The following is a 26526-nucleotide window of genomic DNA, read 5'->3' as shown; positions in this document are numbered from 1 at the left end:
AGCTAAGCTTTGTTAAAGCCAAGAAAATAACACTCTAAATGTGTAGGGTTATTGACATCAAGGATGGAAAAAGTTACTGTGGTGCACAAAGGTATTCAAGTATGGAAAAAAAGTACACTGTAATTAAAGAGCAGACATGCTAGGCTCAAAATACAGGGTGCTCTTACAGGATGTTTTAAAATATAGTAAGAAAATATATTTTGTTCTAGGTCAGCCATGAGTTTTCTTGGTAAATAAAAGATGTGAAATTGTTAAGATTACCATTTCCTGGAATGCTGTAAATAACTCTTCTGACTGAAATCACCAGAAATTTTTGACTTCTAAGACATTTTTCATTAAATTGCATTTCATGAAAAATCCCAGGCAACCTTTCCTAAGCAGCAACTCACCTAATTTCCCATTGCTGAGTCTTTTTTGCTCCACATGACCTTTCAATGCTCTCACTTTCTTAAGTTTGGCTTCTTGATTCTCAGCAATTTCCTTTAATCTCTTCAGTTTTTCCTGTTCAGCAGCTTGCTGTTGCTGTCGCTGATCTTGCTGCTTCAGGAATTTCAGGCGCTGCTCCTGCAGTCAAGGCAAAGATTTTGAAGTCTGAGAAAAATTTAAGCATTCATGTTCCAAGACATTTATAATTTGTTTTTATCATTACTCAGCTTTTGAGCTACATTTCTTCCTCTCCACCTTCTCCATGCTGTTTGTACTTTACATATCTCTATCATATTTCATTATATCACATCTATCATTATATCACATTAAATCACATTTTAAACAACTAAGTCATGCTGGAGAATATTAGACATTCTATATGTAAAAGGTATTCCATAAATTATTGCTATTTTCCATTTTACTCTTTTGTACCTTTTACTAGTTCTGCTAAAACCTCCTTGAGATGGAGGATGGCTGCACACCAAACCTCTGATAATGATCAGATATCAGATCATTATCTCCTGATAATGATCACCACATATCAAGACACTGGAAAACCTTTACAGTGAACTGGCCTTAATTTGAACAACAGATATCACCTTAGTGGAGAGGATCTTTTTGCACTTAGAGAGTAAAATGTGTTATCAGTTTCTACATATATATGTCTAGTTTAGACTTAGAAGAAACCATGAGAGCACTAGATCATCTACAAAAAATTCCTTTAAATCCCTGGCCATTATATATGGCTTCCAGCTCTGGAGATGACAGGTTCTCCAGGGGAGTAGAACTAGTGAGACTTTCCCAAGCACTCACCAAAATCCAAGACTACCACTGCTTACTAATATTAGAAATCCACACTTCCTCCAAAAAGCCAAACCCACAAAAGAAAGAAAAAAATCACCAGTCAGATTTAGAAAACAGAGATTCTTGTGCACTTGGAATAAAAAAGGCAGAGCAAAAAAGTGAGCCTGCCTTTTGGAGAAAACCAGGACCAGGCTCAGTGTATGCACTACTTTAGAGTCACTCCCACGCAGGAAAATGTCACAAAAAAAAAAAAAAAGGCGATTACAGCTCGTGTCTAAAAAGAAAGGGTATTTTTCCTCCCTCAGAATCTATTTTTAATATTGCATCTGATTTCAGAAGGCAGGAAAGAGGCAATGGAAAGTCACTCTGAAGAGATACCTAGGAAAGCAAGTTTGTTCCATGCAGGCACTGAAATGAAAAATCCTACCAGAGGGACACCCATAGGGCTACTCTTCTCCAAACACCTACCCAATGGGGAGCTATCCACACTCAAACTCATCCTTTTCTTTTTAAAATCATTTACAGTAAAAGTAGTGTTCCTATTTCTTGTGGCTACAGTGTTATTTATAAGACCAGGGTGTATTGCCATCACCTGGGAGTGAAACAGAAGCTGTGAAAGTTTAGGCTCCTCATACATAAACACATCCCAGCTGGAACTGAGGGCAAAATTCTTTGGCCAATTAAACAAGGCAGCTGCTCCCACTGCTAAAATGTGGATATTAATTGTGCTGCTACATTTCAGGTGTAACTTGAAGTTTCATTTCAGGTGAAACTTCTCATCATTTGGTTGACTGACCAATTTTGTGCATCACAGTTGCTCCTGTTCTTACCACAAGCAGAAAAAGTTTTATTGGTTATTTTGACAGGCCATATCACTCAGCAGGTGCTGCAGAACTATTAGAAAGCCATGGCTTGAAGCATTTCCCTGAGATACAATTATTGAGGGTCAAGGGAACTGAACGAGGTACTAAACATACAGACACAAAGAGCTGATCTCAAAGGGAGGGAGAGAGGGTGTGTGACACAGGAAAAGTACTCAGAGCAGATGTCCAGAGCAGCCTCCTTCCCCAGCAAAGCACATTCTGAAACCCATGGAACACTCACCCAGACATATGAGCCCTCTTCAAGACAGGCTCACATTTCACAATTCTCTGCCAAAAGCAGCATTTTCTGTTACATTTTCAAGAGTAATGTGTACCAACAACACTCAAACAAAACATGAGCTCTGTACCACCATTCTGCAGATACATTCAGAGTATTTTTCCCCCATACAGTTCAGGAGCACCCTGTGTGCTTCCATCAGCTTTTTGTTATTGTTCTGCAAGCATTTTATAAATCACAGTCCTAGGTTATTTTATCACATACAAGACATCTCTTCCAGCCAGCTGTCCCAGAAAACCAGGCACACTGAAATCTTATCAGGAGAAGGCAAGATAGCATGACAGGACAGCAGAGACAAAAGCATTGTTCAGTGATCAAACTGGTGAATTGCTGGTCACCACATGGAGCACAAACAGAGCTGACAGAGCCACCAGGATGAATGGCAATACATTAATGTTATGTGCCCTATCCTTTCAGTAAGCTAAATGGTCACTTCTATCACTGGCATTATTTGTATGTTTTACAACTGGATATTTGCATACATTGACTTTCAAATTTAAAAACAGGCAGCCAAAGAAAAGGAGCCCTCTGTTTAGAAGGGGTGAAAAAAACCCCAATCCTCCCTTCACATGACTCTTACTACCTTTGTTTCTGGCTGTAAACAATCTCATCCCAAACTCACCTTGTTAGCCAGCATTTGTTGTTGAGCCTCAATTTGCTGCTGTTGGCGTGATGCCATTTCCTGAAGTTCAGCCAGTGTCATATCCATCCTTGGGGCACTTACCTGTCAAAAAAATCCAAAGCATGCTAAGCCTAGAATTTGTAATTTGGCTAGCACTTAATAGAGCTACTGCAGAAAAGTATGATAAAAATCTTTCAAACAAAAAACCCAACTGAACAGCCAATAAAATAATTGGAGAGACACAGTATCTTTTAATGGTAACACAAATAATCATAAGCTCATACACATGTGTAGCCCAATCCAACAACTCACAGAAAATGACATCTTTTGGAACATTAATGTTTCTAGCAGCAAAATCCCAGCAGCATTTTCAAGAGGCATTTCAGAGCCCTTTATAATTCAGCTCAGCATGAATCAGCTTTGACTGACTGAGCCCAGAATGCTCAGCATGTGGCAGCATGGATCTGTGCTTGTAGGTGTATCACTACAATTTGAAGCACTTCCATGTAAGCTGAAGAAAATAGAAAGTTTAAATATAGCTGGGCAGGAGGGAAAACACCACTCTCAAAGACAGCATTATTCTTGGTTGTCTGTTCAGATATTTCCTGAGTCTAGATTCAATCTTACATCCATAATATTACGGTGCAAGAGTGGTAGACAATGGATTCAATGCTGAAACAGTAACTGGTGTCAACTGGAAGTCTGGAGCTAGGGATCTTTGACAAAACTGCAAAAAAAAAAAACCCCAAACTGAAGTAATATGAGAAAAGAATTTTGATGAAAGGAGAGAAGGGGAAGTATGGTGCATTTGTGGCTCTGAGATCACCTGTACAAGCACAGCTATGGCAGCCCACAGATCTGGTGACATCCTGGAAACTGAAATCCAGGATGGTAACTGCTAGAGGCTTTGTGTCTATTTTAGAATAGTCATTACCAGCCTCTCATTTCTTTCCCTGGCACTATTTGCACCTGTATCTCCAAAGAGGGAAAGCCTCCATTTTCACTATAATGGTAATTAATTCTTCCAGAGGCCTGTGGGTGCTAAGTGTCATGACATGTTCACCACCTTCCTCCACACAGCCACTGTGCAAGGGACATCCTCTGGATCTTTAGGGACATTGTCACTTTTTAGATCACTATAGATGACTTCCAGCACTGCTAATTCTCTCAGGTACTGGATACCTTCATGCATGGTTCACTTTCCTTGGAATTTACAGGATCTTCCTTAAGTGACACCTTGCCCTCACACTTGAGAGTAGCCATGTCCAGAAACTGCAAATTACTGTTTTCCAATACTTCTTTCAATTTCCTGATTTCTGGCAAGAGATCCCAGCTGTTGGGGCTTCATGACCATCCAAGTGCTGACAGTCAGCCCCACTAGCCCAGCACTGAAGCAGCCAGGCAGAAATCTGCTCACATGGCTGGCAGCTGTAATCTTTTCACAAGTCTTGAGGTCAAGGACTGAGTAACTTTGTCTCCTGTCTCACTCCTTGCAATTTCTTTTTTGAAGGGCTGGCTTCTTTATCTGAACCCTGCTCTCCCTTATTCTCCTTTTTCCTCCCTTTCCAACCAATGATAGATGACAGCTTACTTTGTCCATTTCCATTTTTTTTTCACCACTGGGGCAATTATGGTGGTGTGAGTGCCTGTCTCAGCCATAGTGTCCTCAAACACAGTTTGGGTTCCTGCCTCACCTACAGTGCTCTGAGCACTGGACTGTGGCTCACAGACCAGGCCCCAGAACAGGGTGAGACACTGCTGGTTTTCACTGGGCTGGGCAAGGCACCCTTCTCTCAGCTGACATATCAGTTTGGGTTCACTGATTACCTGTTCAGGTGTAAAGTCCCAGGCATTGGGAGGTGAAAACCACCCCAGGCACGTGCCCAAGTCCTTCCACACAACCCTGCCACCCAGGAACTGGGTACCTCAGAGCACATCTCAGTATCTCCTCACCTAAAGTTTGCTTTCTTTTACACCCACATGACACTGAATTCCACAAACCCCACAGGGTGCCAACAGTATTAGTTAATATTAACAGTATTAAACAGCTTATATGTGGATGAGCAAAGACCATGGGAGCCTGCATTTTAAAAGCATTCACATCAATCTCAGGCAGGGAGAGACAAGACAGCTCCCCCAGTGTAGCAAGGTCATCAGTGTGAGGGCAAAGCACAGAGTCATTGTTTATGTAAATATGTTCCCAAACTCAGAAAAAAAGATAAGCAGTGCAGCTGACAAACTCTGTGTCCCACACAGGAGCTTGATGTTGGTAACTAAAAAGTATTTATTTATATAAATATATATACATATATATATAAACTGCTTTTGTCTCACCCCAGTTCAGAGACCAGAAAGGACTATAGCTGGTTGACCTTGGCTGAATTCCAGGTGCCCACCAAGCTGCTCTACCACTCCCCTTCCCAGCAGGACAGGGCAGAGAGAATAAGCTGGAAAACAACTCCTAGGCTGAGAAAAGGCAGTTTAGTAAAGCAAAGGCAAAAAAAAGTTTGTTAAAGCAAGCAAAGACAAACCAGTTTATTCTCTACCTATCAGAGAGTGATGTCCAGCCACTTCCCAGGAGGCAGGGCTTCAGCACAGGAAGCAGTTGCTCCAGGAGGCAAATGTTGGAAAATAACAAATGTTCCCCTGTTCCTCCTCCTTCCCTTGGCTTTTGTATCTCAGCTGACGCCACACACCAGGGAATATCCCTTTGGTCACTTTGGGTCAGCTGGTGTGGCTGTGTCCCCTCCCAGGACCCTGCCCACTGCCAGCCCTTGATGTGGGGGGAATGTTGGGGCAGTGCTGATGCTGTGCCAGCCCTGCTCAGCAGTAGCCAAAACTCTGGAGTGTTATCAGCACCCTTGTGGCTGCCAATGCAAAGCACAGCACTGGGAGGGAGGGCTGCTGTGGGAAAATGAACTCCAGCTCAGTCACTGCATGCAGCACTCACCCCATTCTCTATCCTTCGATCACCAGGCACTTTCACACCATTTCTTTTGAAGGCTGGATCTTGAGATCTTTGTCCAGACCCTAGACAGAAACAGATGTAAGGTAATGTAAGATTTTTCTTATCCTTTTAGACATAGCTTTCAGTACAAAAGGAGAATCAGAATAATAATTTTGGAGTAGAATCTGAATACTTGTTCTTATATGTTTACTACCAAGATGAATTTAAGTGATGACACAACACATTTTCTAGAAAGATTTCTGTTCAGTGTCAACTTTTATTTGAAAGTATAGCTCTGTTCAAAAATACAGACAAACAAAACCAGCTTAACCAATACCAGCCTATTTCAGTTTTCATCCTGTGGCAAACAGGCAGTCAGCCCCTACTAAATGTGCATTATAGTTTAAAAGCACTTTTTTTTCTTCTTCCTGGCAGTCATTATGTCAGTAAAGATGCTGCTTAACTAGAACCCTACTTTATTCCCATCAAATCATGTGCAAATAGTGCTCAGATGCCCAATACCAATCTCATTGATTTCCCTGTGGAACATAAGTGTACTACTGGACAAAGCCACGCCTGATACTTCCTTGTCCATTTGATTCCTATTGAACTCAAAGTTGAAATTTATTGGCAATGCTGTGGCAAATAAAATGACAATCTTAATACTACAGGCACCCTGGACTTGAAAAAATACATTTTGACACCTAAACTGCTCTGCAAGATCTTTAGCAGGTAGAAATGGCACAGCTTTAGCTTTTCATGCACTCATTCTATCACCAGTATGCATTTCAAATATTGAGATACAGTCAGACATCTAAAATATGCAGGGTACTATGCCACTTAACAAATTCAGTATTTCCAACACTGAGGAATATTACCAAGGACGAAAACAGAAAAGGGGGAGGAAGAAGAATCTGGTAGATTGATTTAAAGGTAAAAGTGAAAGATTTTACTGAAGAGATGAATATGGGGATACACAGAAAACCCATGAAAAGCTGAAAGTAATTTCCTTTACAGGAAATTTCAATTTACAATGAGAATTATATTCTCAGAGAACTTCACCAGGCAGTTCATTTCATGCGAATCCTAAAACTAACACAAATGTGTAGGAGAAACTTTGAAGAGCTCTATCTTTGCCCAGCATGCCAAGTTTACCACCCTGGTAAAGTATTATCCAGGTGAATAATGACCCAAATGGGCAACAGTTCGATTTGAAGAGCAGCGCAAAATTTATATTTCTATATTTATTTAATTCCTATATTTAAAAGAAGAGATCATCACAGATTTCAAGATATTTTGCTGGAGAAAATATATTTAACACAGCATGCCCTTGGATGCTTTGGTGATAACCAGCTCTAGAAAACCTGCAGAAACTTCAATTGGGATTTACTATTCCCAGCTATAGAAAGGGAAGATGAAGCCTTTACAAAGACTAACCAACAGTCGGACAAAAAAAGCCTGCAACACCTACTGGCTATGAACATTAATAAATAACACACACAAGTTGTTTCCTTAACCTTGAAGGATGAAACAGAACTTGAAGAGATGAAGCACTGAGGTGAGCACCTACCAGCCTCGCGGCAGGGCGAGCGCTCGTGGCGCAGGAAGAACCGCACCTCGCTCCTCTGCATTCCAAACCTCTGCAGAACATCCAGCATCCGCTCGTTGTCGCCCACGGGGCGCTCTGGAAAGGTAAAAAACCTTTAAGTGTGGCACAGTCGTGTGTTCTGAAAAACCCCTTCACTCAGGATTTTCTCCTGAGAAGCCTCAGAGAACAAGGAAAATAATTCTTATCTCATTTGCTTCTCCTGTGTCGTGCTCAAGTGTGGAATGTGTTTGGAGATTGTTTCATTGGTTTCATTGTTTTGACTCAATGGCCAATCAGTGTCAAGCCAATTCCAAGAGTCAAAAGTTTTCATTATTATCTTTTTAGCCTTCTGTAAGTATCCTTTCTGTATTCTTTAGATTTAGTATTCTTTAATATAATATAGTATCATAAAATAATAAATTAGCCTTCTGAGAACATGGAGGCAGATTCATCATTCATTCCTTCCTAGGGGGCAACCCAAATACAATAACAGTTAACTGCTCCATCCCACCATAGCTTGGGCCCACACCACACCAAAAATGTCTGTCACCTGAACACTGTGAGTGCACAGATGTAGTGAGTGCACACAACACCTGCCCTCATCCAAGGGATTTCTACTTTTCTCTTAAGAAGCCACTGCATTGCTCCTTGCTTCTGAAACTAAATAAACATGTCTGAACAGCAGCCCTGGAAAAGTCCACTCCTGAAGGGAAAAGCTGAGGCACAGGCTGTGAGAAAAAAAAACAGGGAATTCAGGGCTTTCAGTTCTAGTGTCCTCCTTTTGCATGTGAAAATCACCTTACCCACCCACCAGCAGGAAATGTGCTGTTGTACCTTTCACTCCTCTTCTGTGGCACCTCAGACAAACTCATCCCTTAGTCACTCCCACCCTCTCCTCAAGGGCGCTGCTGCCACCATTCCTACAGGGACACTTCCACTTCCTAATTCCACGAGGACGAAGAGAGATGCAAAGATAGACTCTCAGGGAAGAGGAATCCTTTGTCGCAGACATTTTTTCACAGAAATCCTTTCTTTCAGATTTGTTTATCTTCTGGGAAGCAGAGGCCCCAGAAAGAGAATGTAAACAATGATTATCAGCTGCTGTGAAATGCAATAGGATGCACCTGTGATTGGTTCATGTTCCACGTGTACCATTAAGAGCCAATCACAGGGCAAGCTCTCTGGAACACAGGGACAGAGAACTCTCTTGTTTGTGGATTCTTTCTATTCTTAGCTTAGCAAGCCTCTGCAACTTCTCTCTTTATTCCTATTAGTATAGTAATAATGTATTATATAGCATATATCAATAAATCCAGCCTTCTGATCAAGAAACAAGATTCTCGTCCTTCTCTCTCACCCCCAGCGACCTCCTCAGGTCGCTGTAATAATCCTTCTGTAGAGAACCAAGAGAGATGCAAAGACACTCTCAGGGAAGAGGAATCCTTCTCTTGAGAAGGAAGAAAGCTGCAAAGACAGACTCTCAGGGAAGGGGAATCCTTCTGTAGAGAACCAAGAGAGATGCAAAGACACTCTCAGGGAAGAGGAATCCTTCTCCCAACGCTGGATGGCAGCCCTTGCATTCAAGCTCAGGCAGGAGCACTCACAGCCTGGAGAGGCTGCCTGGCAGCAGGGCTGATGCTCAGTGTGCCAGCACAGCTCCTGTCACTTCAAGTGTTCTCCCACAGCTCCTGTCAGACACAGATCCAGCTCATTGTTTTGGACAGCAGATTTCATGAACTTCATACGACATGCATTTTGAAAGGCCTGTTTCTGATAAACCTTGAAAAGCTGAACTACTTTGGATTCACAGCTCAAAGTAAAAAAAGGATCAGACAGTGAAAAGTGAGCCCAGTAAGAACTTGCCATTTCCTTTCAAATAACTGTGATGGAAAAGTTACATGCACAAATTCCACTGAATTTCTTTTCCTGCTTTTATCCCCAAGCTCAGGATTCAGTCATTTAAGTAATTTTTAAGCCTTACTTGCTGCCTTTTGATAATAGAAAAAACCCAGTGTGAATCTAAATCTACCACTACTCCTCCCTTTCTGTTATTACCATTCTTTAAAAATTTACATGTATCACAATCAGACACTCACAGCCAGAATATAAATAGAATTAATTATTGGTCTCCAAATCTTTACATCAAAGCAGTTTCTTTTGTTATTCTAGATGTTTTACCATCAATTTTTCTGCCTATTTTATATGTGATGGCAACAGTGTGGTCAATATATCACAGTAGTGAATTTATATAGCCAGGATGTATCTTCTAACAGCATTGGGGCTCATGGTCATGTTTGGACCCATTTGTGCTGGATGCCAGACAAGCAGAAGATATTGTTCCTGGCCTGAGAAATAAAGACAAGCAAACAAAGAATGAAATTAAATACCACCATTTTTGCACCAGTTTCATTTTTCCTGACATTGCTTTTGTTGGTGGTTTCCTTTCATTTTTTTTTTTTAAGCAAGGGGAGGGGAAAGAGAGAAAAAAGAAATCAGAGTAGTTCATTCATATTCAATAAAGTCTTTCAAAAAGTCACTGTCTTAATATGAAATCATCTTTTCAGCAGGAAAAATCGTTGGCACTAAGTATAAATGTTTTCAGTTCCATTAGAAAAGGAGCTGCTAACATGTTTGCAGTATGTGGAAAGCTCTTTTCAACATAAAAGTGTTTCTTTAAATGAAAATGCTGCAGCTGTGCTCAAGCAATCTAGGAAGGAGAATTTCTGGAGTGACTGTCAGAAGAGATTAGCTCTACAGAATAAGCAAGTAGGTCACTGTTACAGAAAAAGCTGTCTCTTGGCGGTTACTTGTCTAGACAGCAGAAAACATTCCTCATCTGCTAAACCTTAATTCAAGGGAAAAAAGGGAAAAAAACACAACAAAAAAAAAAAAAAAAAAAAAAATCAACAGCACCACTGGCAGATTTTTGTCTTAAAGGCTATACAGCAGGCTTATGAGGCAGATTTCTAGCAGCTCAGCAATACTTCAGCAGAAACTCTATAATCAAGGGAGATGCCCTTTACACAAGGATTCTGTCAATACCACTCACTGGCTTCAGAGGAAGGTCAAAGAGATTTTCAAATACCAAACAAATGTACATTTGGAAAGCTCAAGAAGAATGGACAATCAGTTTTGGTTTTTTTTTTTCCTGTCTGTCTCATAGAGAGAAAAAAAAGGAGATCTTTATACATGCACTCCTTTTGGCTGCTTTCCACAGTAGGCAAGGTAACTGTCTAACAGAATTCGGATAATAATAGGAAGGTTAAGAAATTTTGCCTTGATATTCACCAAATTTCAAGCAAAACTAGGAGGACAGGGAGAGTAGTAAACTTATCCCCTTCAGGGAGCAAAGTGCCTCCAGCACAGTTGCAGCAATCTTTCAAAGAAGACTTAATAAGGTCTGACAATAGAAGCTAAAATTCCTGAGCAAGTGTCAGAAGAAGAAAGAAACAAGTGATGTAAGAAGGATCCCAGTAATTGAAGTCTGAGAAGTCGTTTTCCAACACAAATCTCTTGTTTCTACCCCCAGAGGTTAGCTGTCCTGCACCATGTTTGTTTCAAAGCAGTTGAATTTGTTCAGTGTAATATGCAAACAAAACAGAAATCATGGTTAATCCTGGCAGAATAAGATGGAAAACTTTGCTGACATCGAAAATGAGATTAGCAAAAAGCTAAAAGTATTTCTCTCCCTCACTGCCTCCTCCCCTTGCCAAAAAAATTCCTAAATATACATGAAAACATCTTGCAAATGCTTGTTGCTGGATGCTACACAGATGCTCAAGACACATTTCATCCAAAGCAACATGCATGAATGCAGTACTCAAATCTTTTAATGCTATTGAGATAAATGCATTTTTGTTAACAGTACAACTGGGAACTGTATTTGGAACTCCAGCAACTGCTGAGCCCTGCCCTTGGGTCACAACAACCCCAAACAGAGCTCCTGGCTGGGGGCAGAGGGGCTGGAAAACTGCCCAGTGGAAAAGGACCTGGGGGTGCTGGTCAACAGCAGCTGAACATGAGCCAGGGTGTCCAAGCAGGCCACTGACCTGCTGGCCTGTGTCAGCAATGATGAGGGCAGCAGGAGCAGGGCAGGGATTGTCCTCCTGTGCTCAGCACTGCTGAGGCCACACCTCGAGAGCTGGGTCCAGTTCTGGGCCATCACTGCAAGAAGGACACGGAGGCGCTGGAGAGAGCAGGGCCATGGAGCTGGGGAAGGGGCTGGAGCATGAGTCTGATGAGGAGCAACTGAGGTTGTTCAGCCTGGAGAAAAGACTCAGGGGAGACCTTATCACACTCACAGTTCCCTGAAAGGAGCTTGCAGCCAGGTGGGGGTCGGCCTCTTCTCCCAGGTAACTGCACCAGGGGAGGGTAAGGTTGGACACCAGGAAGAATTTCTGCACTTGAAGGTTGGTTAACCATTTGAACAGGCTTCCCAGGGAGGTGGTGGAGTCACCATCCCTGGAAATGTTCAGGAGACAGATGGACACAGCACTTAGTGCCATGGTCTAGTTGGCATAGTGGTGTTTGGGCAAAGGCTGGCTCAATGATCTTGTAAAACTTTTCACTGTAAAAAGGGACAAAATATTTTTTGTCTTAGGTATCTGTTCTTGTGTGTCTCATGATGTCTCTGCAAGACTCATCTCAGGAAAAAATTATCTGCTTCACTTTATGTTTCTGTATCCAGATTATTTTCTTACACCTCCAGCCTCAGAAAGGCTGATAATTTGATGGTATAAATAAAACACCACATAATTTATTTAAAGTTCATTTTTCAGCTTAAGCAGAACATTTGGACCCTAAGTAGTGGCAGACTTCACTTGCCTCTTCCTGGAGGTGCTGTCCTTTGATTTCAGGACAATCTCACTGCCCTTTATAGCAAATGCTACACCACCATCTCAAAAGCCAAGCAAAAATCCAGATTCAGGAAACACAAGAGGAGCTGCCCACTCTGACACAGCCCCAGTTTCAGTACCAACAGGAGAACCCTGTCCCTCACCACAACCACTTGTGCTCTTTAACAGGGTGTGGGCATTAAGGTTAAGTATAAATTCAGTAGTTTTACCTAAACCTTTATTTTACTTCCCTTTCACTGTAGACTTCAGTATTGTGTTGATTCAGACAAAGATGAACAATTAAAATACATTCCTAGAAGATCTCTTTCCACGATGAATTGTTGATTTTATTTTATTATCATTGATGAAGTAAAGCTTCTTTATTTCTAAGGAGAAGAAAAAAATTCTGCTCCATTTTTTAAAGTTAGAAATATTAGAAACATCACATCTCTGTCAGAAGCAAGTAAATATCAAGAGACAACTCAGGTATCTCCTAGCATTAAACAAACATCCATCTCACCAAAGACTTCTTTTAACAGATGCGAGCCTTAGATAACAGCAGAGGAAGACAGAAATATAAGCCCTTATCATCTGACTCTTTTATAATCTTGTTGAAGCATCTCAAAAAGGTTGGCTTAGACATAATTATTTTTCATTACTCAAAATCCTGCCAGGGATTCATCTATCTTATGCCTCTGGATGGCTCCCAGTAGCCAGTGAGTACCATGGAGACAGGAGATAGTCCAGTGTCCTTTCCCATTTAAGCCATGAGACATAAGTAATATTTTAAGGGGTTTTTTTGTTCATATATTCTCCAGTTCCAATGGAGCACAGCAAGTTTGGGAGATCTGAACTCCCAAGATCAGAAGAACATAGAAAAAGAAAAAAGTGACAATGAGCCACATGCACAAACCCCTTTTCCACAGGCTTGAAAGGACAGCCAGAAGTAGCTTCTCCATCCTCCCTGTCACCCAGTTTCTTTAGAGCACTTCACACCAGGGAACTCCCACTACTTCTGCTAACACACTCAATGCAATTGGTAACACTGAAGGTGCCATCAGAAAAAGGAAGTTTTATTTTACTACTGCAAGTGAAAATGGCTGTGGGGTAAAGAAATTGCTTTGAACTAGTCACAGAATTACCAATACTTAGTACCTCAAAATCCCCATAAAGGCTGCTGGAATCCCACTGTGGGGAGGAGGAGGAAGAGAAAAATACTGTCTGACACCCCTCAGACTCATCTGAGTCACAGAAGGGCTGCACAGACACAGAAACATCTCCATGTTCAAGCTCCCTTTTGCTTTTCACTCAGTTTTGCACATGTGACCCTTCTTGCAGGTGGGTTATCACACAGCCAGTGTGATGAAGAAAGCAATGAAATGGCAACGAAGGAACTCTCTGGGACAGGATCACATCTTTCCACATCTGCCCATGTGCCACCTTGTCAGGAGCAGAGGATGCCCAGCAGCTCAGCAGCTGCCAGCCTGACCTACCTGAGCCACACCACACCTCAGCCAGGTGGCACTCGCTCTCCCCAGGCTCCTTGCACAGCTCCACCACATCCCTGCAGGTCGTCTCGGGGGTCACTGGCACCTCGGTGAAGTGCTGCTCGTTGTTACTGAGGTACACGGTCAGAAACATCTGCAGCACACAAAGAAACAGCACGTGGTTACTTTCCAACACAAAGGCAGGCTGCACCTTGGAGTCCCAGCCTGCTGTAAATGCATTCTTTCCCACACAGATAACATCTTATCAACTACAGTGGGTACAATTGTCTAAACAACCCCAAATTTCTTTAAGGTATAAGCAAAAGAGACGCTGCAAAAATAATCTCCTGCTCAACTAAATTACATTGCTGGAGGATTGTGGAGATTCTCAGTTCAATCAAAGAGAATTCTCCCAGGCTTCAGGCCTGGGAAACTTAAGAGAGGAAGAATGTGAAGCCCCAAAACAGATAGCCTTCAAGAAATGATGAGTTAAAACATAGAATGTGAGGCATTTGAAAAAGGCATAGTATTAGGAAACACATAGAGCAATTAATCAGCTAAAACATGGAACACAATGACAGGAAAGAGATAGGGATAGGAGAAGCGATGGGCTAAGCATGATCAGAGCCAACAATGTCAAACTGACCCTAAGAACTTTGCCAAGCCATACAGACCGAGCCAAGTACACCTGGGATTGACCAAATTAGGAAAGAAGTTCAAAAGTTTAAAGAGGAAGACTCATCAGGAGACCCCAGCCCATGATGAAGGCAACCGGAATGACCACCAAGAAGATCCTCAAAAGAAGTGTCCCCGCCCACACTCTGCCTACACCACGCCCCTTATGAATATTCATGCAAAGATATGATTATGTATATGATCTGATGTAATCTTATATCCAAAAATTGTATAAAAGGCCTGCCTTTGTTACGGGAAACTTGGAAATCCATTTTGTGATTTCCCCGACGCGTCGCAATAAAATACCTCCTGCTTATTAGACTTAAGCTGAGTCTCTTAGGCAGTTATTCTCGCCTTGTGGGGCAAAATTCGGCATCAAATGAAAAAAAAGATCTCTCTTTCTGTTCATAGGTATGTACCTTCAGAGTGGGCTATTCATGGTTCACCAAGAGTGTGAAAGGTTTTTACTTTGAGACCAATCAGGTTTCACCTTAGCAATCCTGGTTATAAAAGGATGCCATCTCTTAATAAAGTCTTGCTTTTTCACCTTCTGAATCATGGAGTCATTTCATCTGTCCCTGACTCAACAGTGTCAGAGAATTACTCAGTTTTAAATCTGGACCTGGTGCTCCTTCCTTCCCTCTTCAGGTGATGTTGTCAGAACTCCTCTCACTTTACTACATGTGTATGTACCCTGCAATCATTTGACAAAAGAGGAAGGAACAGTCAACTAGAGTTCACCAAGAGTGAAAAACAATGGTAATTACATCTGGTATAAAAAGCCACCAGAGTTTACCACATAGGTAGTGAAGTGGAAACACAATTTGCATTTTTGTAACACATTTCATAGAAAAGTTCCTAAAAACACAAGTGAACTTGCTGTGCTCTTAGTCTCAGCCCCCAAACCCCGTTCCCAAGAAACCAAGGATATTTTACTTGGCTTCCTCTTCACAACTGGAGAAGGCTCCTTATCTTTGGTTTTTCTGTTTATACACACCACACAGATGTTCTGGCTTGTGTCTTTCCTGCCACAACTACTAAACAAGCATTCTAAAAAGGCAGTGGCCATATCTGATAGAAAACATTGATGATTACTGCCTCTGAGCACCATCTCACTACATGCTATTAATATTAAACTGCTATCAAAGTTTAGCTGCTAGCTAAAAATTAATGTCAGTTCTCTTGAGACCAATTCTCAACTTCAGTCTCAACTGGCTGTTACTCACATGGCCCCCAGCAAGGCAAAAAATATCAAATATATCCAGAAAGCAATTGCTCCACTAAGCATTTGCAACAGCAGCCTATACAATTCAGGATTTTTCATACAGATGGAAAAGGTGCTTTCTCAAGAAAAGATACAAATCCTTGCCTGTCCTCATTTCTAAAGGGCGAATGGGATATACATCCTTAGGAGCAAGAGTTCAAAAGGTCAAAGAGGAGGAAAAGGAGGCAAAATCAAACAAGAGGGGAGAGGTATAAATATCCTTCTAAATGAATTTAAATAATCATTTTTTAAGAGTAACAAAGCCATTCCTACATGCACTATTTTTGTGATTTTGTGTAAATACTATGGAATTAGAGATTTTTAATGCCTTTGCAAAGAGAAATTCAGCTCCATCTGTTTCACAGCTTTAGGAATCTGCTGTTGGAGACTCTCAGGGAATACAACCGTGCACATGCACATTCCTGATGTCTCCAAAGCCTTTCCAGGGCTATTCTGAGTGCCAAGATCCCCTTCAACCCTATATGAGAGAGTGCCTTTACTCTTTTAAAAGCTTTGACAAAAGCACTCCAGACTCTGCACATCTTGTTACACAGACTGCAGGTATGTGACCCACTCCTGGCAGTGCAAACATTTGCAAACAGTGTTTTCTAAACCCTGGCACTACACCAAGAACACACAATTTCTGACCACTGGGTTTGCCCAGCTCCCCAAGACAAAGGTTTCTGATCAATTCCTGAAAACCTTCTACAGATATTCACCGAGAGGAAAAAGCTGAAAGCAAGCTCAACACTGCCTGATGGCTACATTACCCACCCATTTCCTTGGTACTTTATGGGAGGGGAAAAATACCCAAGAAATCAACAAGAAAACCAAACAAAAAGCCAAACTTGGAGCTTGTAAGGAGAGAAAGTAGGAGAGAGAATGTGGAGGTAGGTAAGATCAGTTTACCACACATTTACTATATAGTGAAGATGAGCACAATGGGACAATGGGTTCTGCTGTCGACAGCACAAGGAGGTGGTGACCTAAATTAAGGGACAAAGCTTTCCAAGCAGGAACTCTGACACTTGGCTTTAATCTTTTGTCACAGAACATGTTGCAGTGTTTCTGACTCCCCTAGAGGAGCCTGGCAGTGAAGGATGTCAGTGCAGCCAGGTAAGAGTATCTCTCAACCACAATTACTGGGGCAGAAAAGTATAAAATAAAAAAGAAGTTCCCAAATAGATTTACAGCAGTTTTATATAGGTGTGTAAAACATTTCAACTTTTCACATTTAATGCTGTACAACCTTGTATTCAGAACAGGAATGCCATTCAGAAATGGCACAGGCTGTGCGTCTGCAACAACATTTGTTAATTTAAAAGATGAGCTCACAGATGGGAATTAAGAGAAAATTATACAAACCATGGCATTATACACAAAGCAGACCTAATTTGACCCTAGCTGGGCTGTTCACTCTTCAGTGTGCCTGCCTATATCCAGTTGTTAATCCTTGGGATTTAGCAATACAGACACTACACAGGAAGGATCACGAGTTGCCATTTCCATCCACAATGCTCAGGATAATTACTAATACATTAAGCCAAGAGCACTCAGACCTGCTGTGTGGGGCCATTTCTGGGACTTGGGAGTGTCTGCATCACCTCTAGCCCATATACTCTAGAAACCAAGGAAAGGAAAAGCAACCAAACTGCAAATTCCCTAAAAAACATACCTTCAAGTCCTTGGAGTCTAAAGCAACTAAAATGTTATGATACTGATGTTCTCATCCTGCTTCCCTTCAGCCCCAGAGGCAATGCTGAGATGATCAAGTTCTGTAAGTAGTTGTTCTATTCTTGCACCAAATGGTGTCACATTTGTCACCACCACTGCCTGCTCACCTGCAAGGCCTCCTGGGGTACCCTGGAGCTTAGGGCAAGCTGACCAGAGAGCATCCATCACAGAGATGCCTCTTCCCAGAGAGGTGAAGAAGGGAAAGATGAAGAAGCTGATATGAACCAAACGCCTGCTGTGATTTCTCAGCGCTGCTCATCGCCCTTGGTGGCTCCTGTGCCTGGCACCACCCCAAACTGGGATCCCCAGGACTCACTCCTGCTTCCCTTGGGAATGGCTCAACCGTGCCATTCACTACCCACCCCAGCAGTTAGTTTGTATCACTGTTTTATTGCTAGGTGACAACAAGAAACAAAGGACATGAGCGCTCTCAGGACACTTTGTTCATAAACTGGAATCCTTACATTAAACAGTTTCTCACTCCTCCCTGAAACTGAAGGTGTTAGTTGTATACAAACATCCAGCAATTTCAGGGGGGAAAAAACCAACATACGAAAAATTCTGTTTCAAGCTAGAAACTAGGCATAAATTAAGCACTTGATACAAAAAAAAAAAAAAAAAAAAAACAAGGAAGACAAATTTCAATCAGATGTTGTATTTTTTTTAAAGACAGCATGAAAGCAACTACTGAAACATCTGATAATTCCATATAGCCTTGGATGAGGGTTTTTCTCTCCTTTACAAAAATTGAGTTTTATGAATTCCCAGCACACACACCAAGCATTTTTCGAACAGGACTCAGATCCCTAATTTAAGGTCTAAACTAAAAGATTGCCCTTCTTTTCCCAGCCCAAAACCATGCTCTCTACAGGTACTGAAAAGCTTTAAAACATAAAAGCACTGCAGTACTTTGGCATACTGGGGAGAAGCCAGGGGCGTTGGGAGAAACCAGGGGTGTTGTGCATCTACTGAAGCAGTTCTTTTTAAAATCACATCAGAAATTCCAGCTGACTCTGCTCCAGCTTAGCAAATAGAAGTTTGCAGTTATGGAGGCACCAAATGAGGCAGTTCGATCGGCTGCACCAAGGACACCAGAGGAAGCCCAAGGTCACACGAGCTGAAGCAAGGGAGAGTTTTTTAAGGAATGACTGCAGTGCTTGACTTCCAAACAGCTGGATGGAAAAGCAGAGTACTGAACATAAAGGACTTTGTGTCCCAAAAAAGCCTGACACCTCAGTCACAAATATTGTAAATCAAAAGCGACTCTGACAAACGGGAAAGAGAATGATGGATCTGACTTTATTATTAGAATTATATAGAAGAATAATTCTATATTATTAGAAGGTTAATGAATTACTTTATTATACTACACTATGTACATTTGATTTAAACTGAATTTGCTATGCACTTTTGTTTACAACTGCACAGAATTGCGTTTATTTCTGAATTTTTTTGTGACTGTCTCACTTATACACTTTCTCAGCCCTGATAGGCCAAGGGAATAAAACATCTTTACTTTGGGTAAACAATTTTTATATTGCATTTTACTTCAGCACAACATAGGCACAGCAAGCAAGATAAGAATTGTGTTTTCTTTCTTCTCTGCTTGTTTCATAGTTTTTCTTTGTTTAGAGGGCACGTGAATACCACAAGTCACAAATATTTCAAAAATTCACATTAGTGTGAAGTACAATTTGAGTACCCCCAGCACAAAATGTATCATTTTGCTTCAACTTTTTTATTAATGAAGTCCAACTACAGCCACTAAGTCAGGATTGTAGCACACCCAGGAACAGGAAGGGAGCTTAGTAAGGAAAGCAACCAAAAGAAGGACAGAAGAGGGCATCAATTAAAGAAAATCATGGGCTACTTTATAATCCTCCATCTCTCTCCTGCACATCAAGCAGCCTTACCTTTGCCTGAAAATCTGACCCATTCATTGCTGAGCTCATCAACTGGATCATTTCATATAATTATACAACATTTCATACAATTACAACTATATTAAATACAAAAGTCTCAACATCTGCAAATGCATTTTCAACTGAAAGTAAAATATTTAAGCCCAGCACTTTAACAGAGCTAGCCAATGACCACACTCTATTCTGGCTCCTGCTTTGTTGCCACACAAAACAAAAATTAAAAACAAAGTAATTTTTTTAAAAATCCAAATCCAGAAGAAACCATTTCCAAAAACTAACCTGAGCAAACACAACTCTTATAATTCCCATCCATCCAACAAGATATCATTTCACATCAAAGGCCTTGAACCACTCTTCTCCTTAGATCAGAAGGCCTCAATTATTGATTAAAGTGGGGGGAATAGAAATGCAATTTACTTTTCAGCTTTGATGGTGTTTCTGCAAGGATCAGACTTCTCTTATTCCTTAGTTATTATAAAGCTGATGTCACATCTTTGGAATTAAAAGAGTGCTAAATTGGATACTTTCTAATTCATACACTAATAGCATTCAAGTATTCAGGTTTCAAATATTCAGAAGAACACTCTTATATGGGCCATGATGTAAATTAAAATACACTTAATTAATTCCTGAAACTACCTGAGTTAAAAGGGACACATTTCCCCCCGCCCCACATTTCTAGGGAAAAATCTTAACTCTGATCATAAAATGTCAGCAATGGGCAACAATCAGCAAAACTCAGTCCCTTATAAAACATAATCAAGAAGAGAATATATTACAAAAATAACAACCCTATTTTTCACTATTGTCTGGACTCCTAACTTTATGGAGGCTTCCTGCACAGCATGCACTATACAACACAAACCATGGCATCTATTCACACACTGTTCTTCAGCTTCAAAGCACTTTATGAGCAGGAAGCCATGACACAAGCAAGCAGTTTCCTACTTTACAGGCAGGGAAACTGAGGCACACAAGGAGAAAACAGCAGAGCCAATCCCATTATTTGATAGCCAAAAAGGGAAAACTGCCTCTGGAAAATTTGATTCATTTTGTTACTTTGCATCAGAGCTAATAACATCATTCTGTAGCACATTCTTTATTAGCTGCATTTCAGACTGAAACTTAATCCCTTCAAGCACTCATTACCTGTGTTCAAGATTTTTTCATTTCCATAACACAGCTAAATAATGGTTTTAGCTTACATAACAAATTTTCTCAGCTATCATTTTTAAGGAGGAATTAGAAGTCATTCTCTTAGGTCTTTTCAATTAATTTACATCTTTTTCTAGGAACTTAAATCCTGAACTAAAATGTAATTTTAGAAGCTAGTTTTAGTTAACTGAAAAACTAGCAACATAGAAATTTTAGAATTAATAGATTAACTATCACATTTTAAGTACAGGTGAGAGAAATAACTGCTTTTACCCACAGTTTAAACTACTACTAAGCCTTCCCTGATAAATACAAAACCCCTCCATACAAAGAGTTTTAAATTTAAGTCTTGCATCTTACCTAGTGGGAGGAATGATGCTGCACCTTCCCAGATGGCTACAGAGAAATCAGTGGCTAAAACAGATATTTTTGCTGACTTGATGCAACTTTCTAAACAACAGAAGACAGCCTGCACAACAGCACATTTTCCTGTTGTGAGAAGCAGCAGTCAGAGCTGGTGCACAGTTACAGCTCTCCATTCAGTGCAAACCACACCACAACAACAGAGCAATTCAGTCATTCTTCTGCATGAACTTCCCCAGACCCTGAAAACCGTCCTTCCACAGGCAACATCCTCCCTAAAGATTAAGGTAAGCAAAAGATTAAGGTAAGCAAAGATAATAATAGACTTACTAGAACACAGGCACGTGGGATGCCTGCAATCCCTGATCCTTTTCAATGAGGGTTCAAGAGAAATGCAGAGTAAAGTTTAGTGCTTGCCTCCAGCCACACCCAAACACAGAGAGTTCAGCTCTTGCCATCTCCTCACACTCCACTCTGTTTATTCTGCACTGGCTTTGGGCCATAAATATGGGAAAGGAAGTTATGATGCAAGGTAGGTGGAGTACAGTAGGAAGCACCATGGGATTGTTCAGATTATTCCCAGTCTATACAAAGCACAGCCCTTTTCCCTTCTCATTGTATCACAGCAGAAAACAAGACTGAGCTTTTACTCTCAATGGCATGGTATTATTTAAATAACAAACTTACTTAAACAATAAGTTTGTTATGCATTTGTATTTTATCTTTAACAAAAATGTCAAATTTTTCCAGGACTTAAAATACAACGTACATCTATGTGCACTTTGCTGCTTTCAGCTCATTTTTCCATTCCTCAAAGAGAAAGCTTTCCCCTTCCTTTTTTTCCTCCTCCCTCTTTTCCTTAGTGTAGAGAGAACAGAATCAAAGCCATCTGCTTATGGTATATGCTAGTTCAAGTGGGCAAAGGCTACAGCACAAATGCCACATTACATTTCTATCTGAATAATCATGAATAATCTGAATAATCATGATGGGAATCTGAAGAGCTGCAAGGGAAACAGCTCCAAGTTGTGGCTAAGTATTGTTACTGTCTGAAATTAATGGATGGATGTTTGCTCTCATTCTACTTCATGGGCTGCAACCTCAACAACAGAACTCGGCACTGCAGTTCAGACTCACTAATGAGGAATATGCAATAACAATTTTCCTGCCAAATCTTGTAGAAAATCATTATCTTAGATTAGCAATTTTGATTTTGTGAAGTCTATCAGGACTGGTAAACACAGGATTTCTGACCTACATCCTCCCTTCTTTCAGCTGAGCATTATGCACCCAGTCTTTCAGAGCTTTCCAAACAAAGACTTTTACTTTGAACCCAAGCTACATTTTCCAGCTTGACATTTTTCTTCAGGCATTTTCATACACAAGAAAGCAAAAGTCCTCCCACAAGCCAGACACCAGAAAGGTCTATGCAAATAAAGCTCAGTATTTTGGATGAACACTCAGCACAGGAGCAACCTAACTCCCCACTCCTTGGCTGGGCTACCATGTAGGCACAAGGCAAGAAAATCTCAAAGGAGGCTTTTAAAGCCACCCATACTTTTACACTGCAAGGATCTACTGCAACATCAGCATTTAGTAGGAAAAAAAAAAATCTGAAAGTTTGTAGTGGGTTGACCCTGACTGGATGCCAGGCTCCCACCAAAGCCTGTCTATCACTCCCCTCTGCAAATGAATGAGGGAGACAAAGTATAATGAAGGACTCATACATTGAGATAAGGAGATCATCCCCCAAATGTCACAGGCAAAAGAGGTTGAAATTAGAGATGTTAAATGGATTTGTGATTAAAAAACTCAGAGCATGAAAATAAGAAGTACAATAAGACCTTTCCCCCACCTTTCCAGCTCTAGCTTGGAAAGAGCAGCAGTAAAGGGAGATGGGAATAGGGATTGTGGTCAGTTCATCACAGGCTGTTCCTGCTGCTGCTCAGGGAGAGGAGTCCTTCCCTGCCACAGTGAGGGTCCCCTCCCATGGGATAAAGATCTCCATGAACTTCTCCAGTGTGAGTCCACCACGCCAGGTAAGAGTTCTCCACAAACTGCTACAAGGTTGGTCACTCTTCCAGAGCTCAGTGCTTCAGAGGCACAGCCTGCCCCACAGGTCCTGCCAGGAAACCTGCCCCAGCATGGGCTCCTCTCTCCACAGGTCTGAAGGTCTCCTCCAGGAGCCTCTTCCACCATGGGCCTCCCGCAGGTTCAGAGCCCATTCAGAGCCTCTTCTTCATGCCCCTGCTCCAGTGGGAGTCTCCTCCATGGGCTGCAGGTGGATCTCTGCATCCCCACGGACCTCCAGGAGCTGCAGGGGCACAGGTGCCTCAGCACAGTCTTCACCACAGGCTGCCAGGGAATCTCACTCCCAGTGCCTGGAGCACCTTCTCCTCCTCCTGAGCTGACCTTGGTGTCTGCAGAGCTGTTCCTCTCACATATTCTCACTCGGCTCTTCTCCAGCCATAATTACATCTGCACAATATTTTTTTTTTTTGCTTCTTCCTAAATATGTTATCCCAGAGGTGCTGCCACTATTTCTGACTGGTCCAGCCTTGGCCAGCAGTGGGTCCATCTTGGAGGCTGGCTGGAATTGCCTCTGCTGGACATGGAGGAAGCTTCTGGAAGTTTCTCACAGAAGCCACCCATGTAGCCCTCCCCCACCAAAACCTGGCTATACAAACCCAATACAAGTATAAAAACCAAACAAATTGGCCTGTAAAATATATAAAATACATTGGTTTCAGTAACACATGTAGGAAACCACAGCCTTTTAGTGAGCACACATTTGCCAACACCAATAATCCACAGCTCGTTCTGCTCAGACCTGGATCCACTTGAATTTGCACCAATGTAGTTACACAGCTGCAGAAATCCAGGGTAAACAAACCCTGCATATATTCTTCACATTACACCACAGAGCAGCACGTTCACAGATCCCTGTCACTGCCATCTGTGCAGCTCCTCTCCTTCAACATATTCCCTTCCACCCCAAAATACTCTTTCCCTTTCTCCCCAAATCCTTCCTCATGGATCCCTGCAGACACCACTTGTGCACTGCTGGACATTTTACCATCAACTCCTGCAAGCTGGCTGTCAGAACAGCAAGCCCACACGTGGTGTTTGGGTTGTACTCTTGGTGTCCTACTTGCAGCTTGCTCCTCCTCCTCCTCCTGGAGCTGGCAAAGGAGAATTAGATCTTTGGAGGTTTGCCCCTTCAGGCAGACTCTGCCTCATCTTCTGCATTCAGCACTAAGTTATGAACATTTCATACACAAGCAGAATGAAATTAATGTTATTTTCAGGCAGATAAAAAATTATACCATGTAATTCTTACAATAGATATGTACTACAGCAAAGGGGAGCATTCCAACTCATCCAACATAATCACAGGGGGGTTCCAGTTGCTCCTCCTCCCATTCTTCAGCACCAAAACATGGGCTGTTCCCAATGATCCTAAAGCCAAAGCAACATCCAGGCATAATGAGTGGGGTTATGAACTCAAGCTCAAGCCTGAATCATCTCAATTTTCTGTACTTACGTCAAACCCAGAGGAAGTCTTTGTACAAAAGAAAAAAAAGGTAGTAATAATTTCATAAAGGAAAATAAAAAAGCAAGTAGGCTGCTCTTGCTGTAATAGAGCTTCCCCCCATTGGGAATAAGTGTTATGGTTCCTTCAGCCTCCTACATGGCCAGAGGCCAAAAAGGGGCCACAGTAAATGCTCCCTGTGGGGACTTGGGAGAATTGCAAATCTCAAGACAGTCCTTTAAAATGCAGGTACTTTCTCACAATGAAAAGAAAGCCCAGTTTTTTTTCCTGGTAACAAAAAAAGATTTTGTATAAGACAAGACTCTTCCTGGAGAAAAACAAGAATAGATATGCATCAGGGATAAAAGCATTTTTAACACCACCTACACCTAAACAACACAGGCTATCACAGGATCTGGCACCTTTCCCGCCCACACCACACCTCCCACTGCCTAAGACACCAACTCTTCCTGGCTTTAAAAACTCTCCTTTTCTGCTTTTTCTGCCAATTTGTAATAATCTACCAATAAAAAGACAATCAGCATTCACACCAGGAAGCAGCTCTACCTCAGCCCACCAGAAGACACAAGGCAAAGTCACATTTATCATACAGCAAGCGCCTACCCATATATCAAGCACATTTATAACTTAAATTCTATTTACTGATACCAGGGGGCTGTGCTGGTGGGAGCACCTATGGGGGAGGGCAGGGTATGGAAGCAGAAGAGAGGAATTTCTTTTTTTGTGAGTCAACGTATCTAAAATGGTATTAAAAAAAGAAAAGAACAAGAGAGCAGAAGATTTGTGATGTAACAGCAAGACAAAACAAATCATGCAGCAAGTCAGGGAAAAAAAAAAAGCACAGAACACTCATTTACTCCAAACCCAGCAACTTCACAGAGCTCTGTGCCAAACACTGCCGAAAACACATTGTATTAGTCACTCCTCCAGGAAAACAGCTGTCAAAACCTGTGTCCTACCTCCATAAAACACTCCAAACCAAAACACTCATGACACACACAGGTAGGTCAGAGGACACACCATTCCTGGCAGCTGAAACAATGACATATTTAACCACACAGATTAATCCCAGTGCAGGAAAAGTCACAGGACACACTGGGCTGTTCTGTGATGCAAGCTGACCAGTCTGGTACCCTAAAATGCATTACTACAGTGGTAAATTCAAAAGCATTTTAGCCCATCACAGCCTGGGCTGACATCTCCTTTGTGCTCCAATTCCAGAATGTGCTCTTCAGCCATCTACCTGCAGGACAAGCAAAAAACCAACCAAACCAACCCAAACTAGCAATTTCAGACCACACAGCACAACAGCGTACCTATTTATCACTTTCCAAATCTGCTCTGTCTTCCTACATATTTGCTATTACAATGTAGAGGCTTCCTTGCTCCATCTTCTAAATATCACCAGAGTAAATGCTATGTTTTTGTTAGTCCAATTTAATTCTTGAAATGAGTGACAACACACAAAGATGGTGCAGAAATTCCCCTGTATTACCAACTCTCAAGGGAGAGTGTGGCATTCACATTATCTGAAAAAATCCCTTCACTCAGGATTTTTCTCCTGGGAAGCTGAGAAGCCTCAGAGAAAAGGAAAACAATTCTTATCTCATTTGCTTCTCCTGTGTTGTGCTCACATGTGGAATGTGTTTGGAGATTGTTTACTCACAGGTGATTGTTTCATTGGATTCTGGTGTGAGTTGTTCTGACTCATTGGCCAAATGGGGCCAAGCTGTGTTGGGACTCTGGAAAGAGTCACGAGTTTTCATAATTATCTTTTTAGCATTCAGTAAGTATCCTTTCGTATAATTTAGTATAGTATTCTTTAATATAATGTAGTACTATAAAGTAATAAATTAGACTTCTGAGAACATGGAGTCAGATGTTTCATTCCTGCTTTGTTGGGGCATTCCTTGTAAATACCATAAGGGTAGGAAGAGGATAAGGTATCATCTGACTGCTCCCCAATGGAGAGCTGAGGCACACCAAAACC

At 41.5% G+C, this 26526-nt stretch overlaps 1 protein-coding gene across 4 annotated transcripts in view; it reads right to left on the bottom strand.

The window, feature by feature from the left end:
- Window positions 1-26526, bottom strand: part of TP53BP2 (tumor protein p53 binding protein 2) — a 58618-nt gene that overhangs the window by 20649 nt on the left and 11443 nt on the right. For 3 of the 4 annotated variants that reach the window (XM_059467307.1, XM_059467305.1, XM_059467306.1), the window contains exons 2-6: window positions 13877-14024; window positions 7531-7644; window positions 5964-6043; window positions 3014-3115; window positions 390-564 (exon numbers count right to left, since the gene is read on the bottom strand). In XM_059467307.1, coding sequence (XP_059323290.1) covers window positions 390-564; window positions 3014-3115; window positions 5964-6043; window positions 7531-7644; window positions 13877-14024 — 619 coding nt within the window. Of the gene's footprint in view, window positions 1-389; window positions 565-3013; window positions 3116-5559; window positions 5699-5963; window positions 6044-7530; window positions 7645-13876; window positions 14025-26526 lie in introns of those variants that run through there. The other variant, XM_059467308.1, reaches the window with a different exon arrangement.

Source organism: Ammospiza nelsoni, chromosome 3, assembly GCF_027579445.1.
Source record: "Ammospiza nelsoni isolate bAmmNel1 chromosome 3, bAmmNel1.pri, whole genome shotgun sequence".
Lineage (NCBI taxonomy): Eukaryota > Metazoa > Chordata > Aves > Passeriformes > Passerellidae > Ammospiza > Ammospiza nelsoni.
The sequence above is the reverse complement of the archived record's forward strand: the minus strand, read 5'-3'. Positions and strand labels throughout refer to the sequence as shown.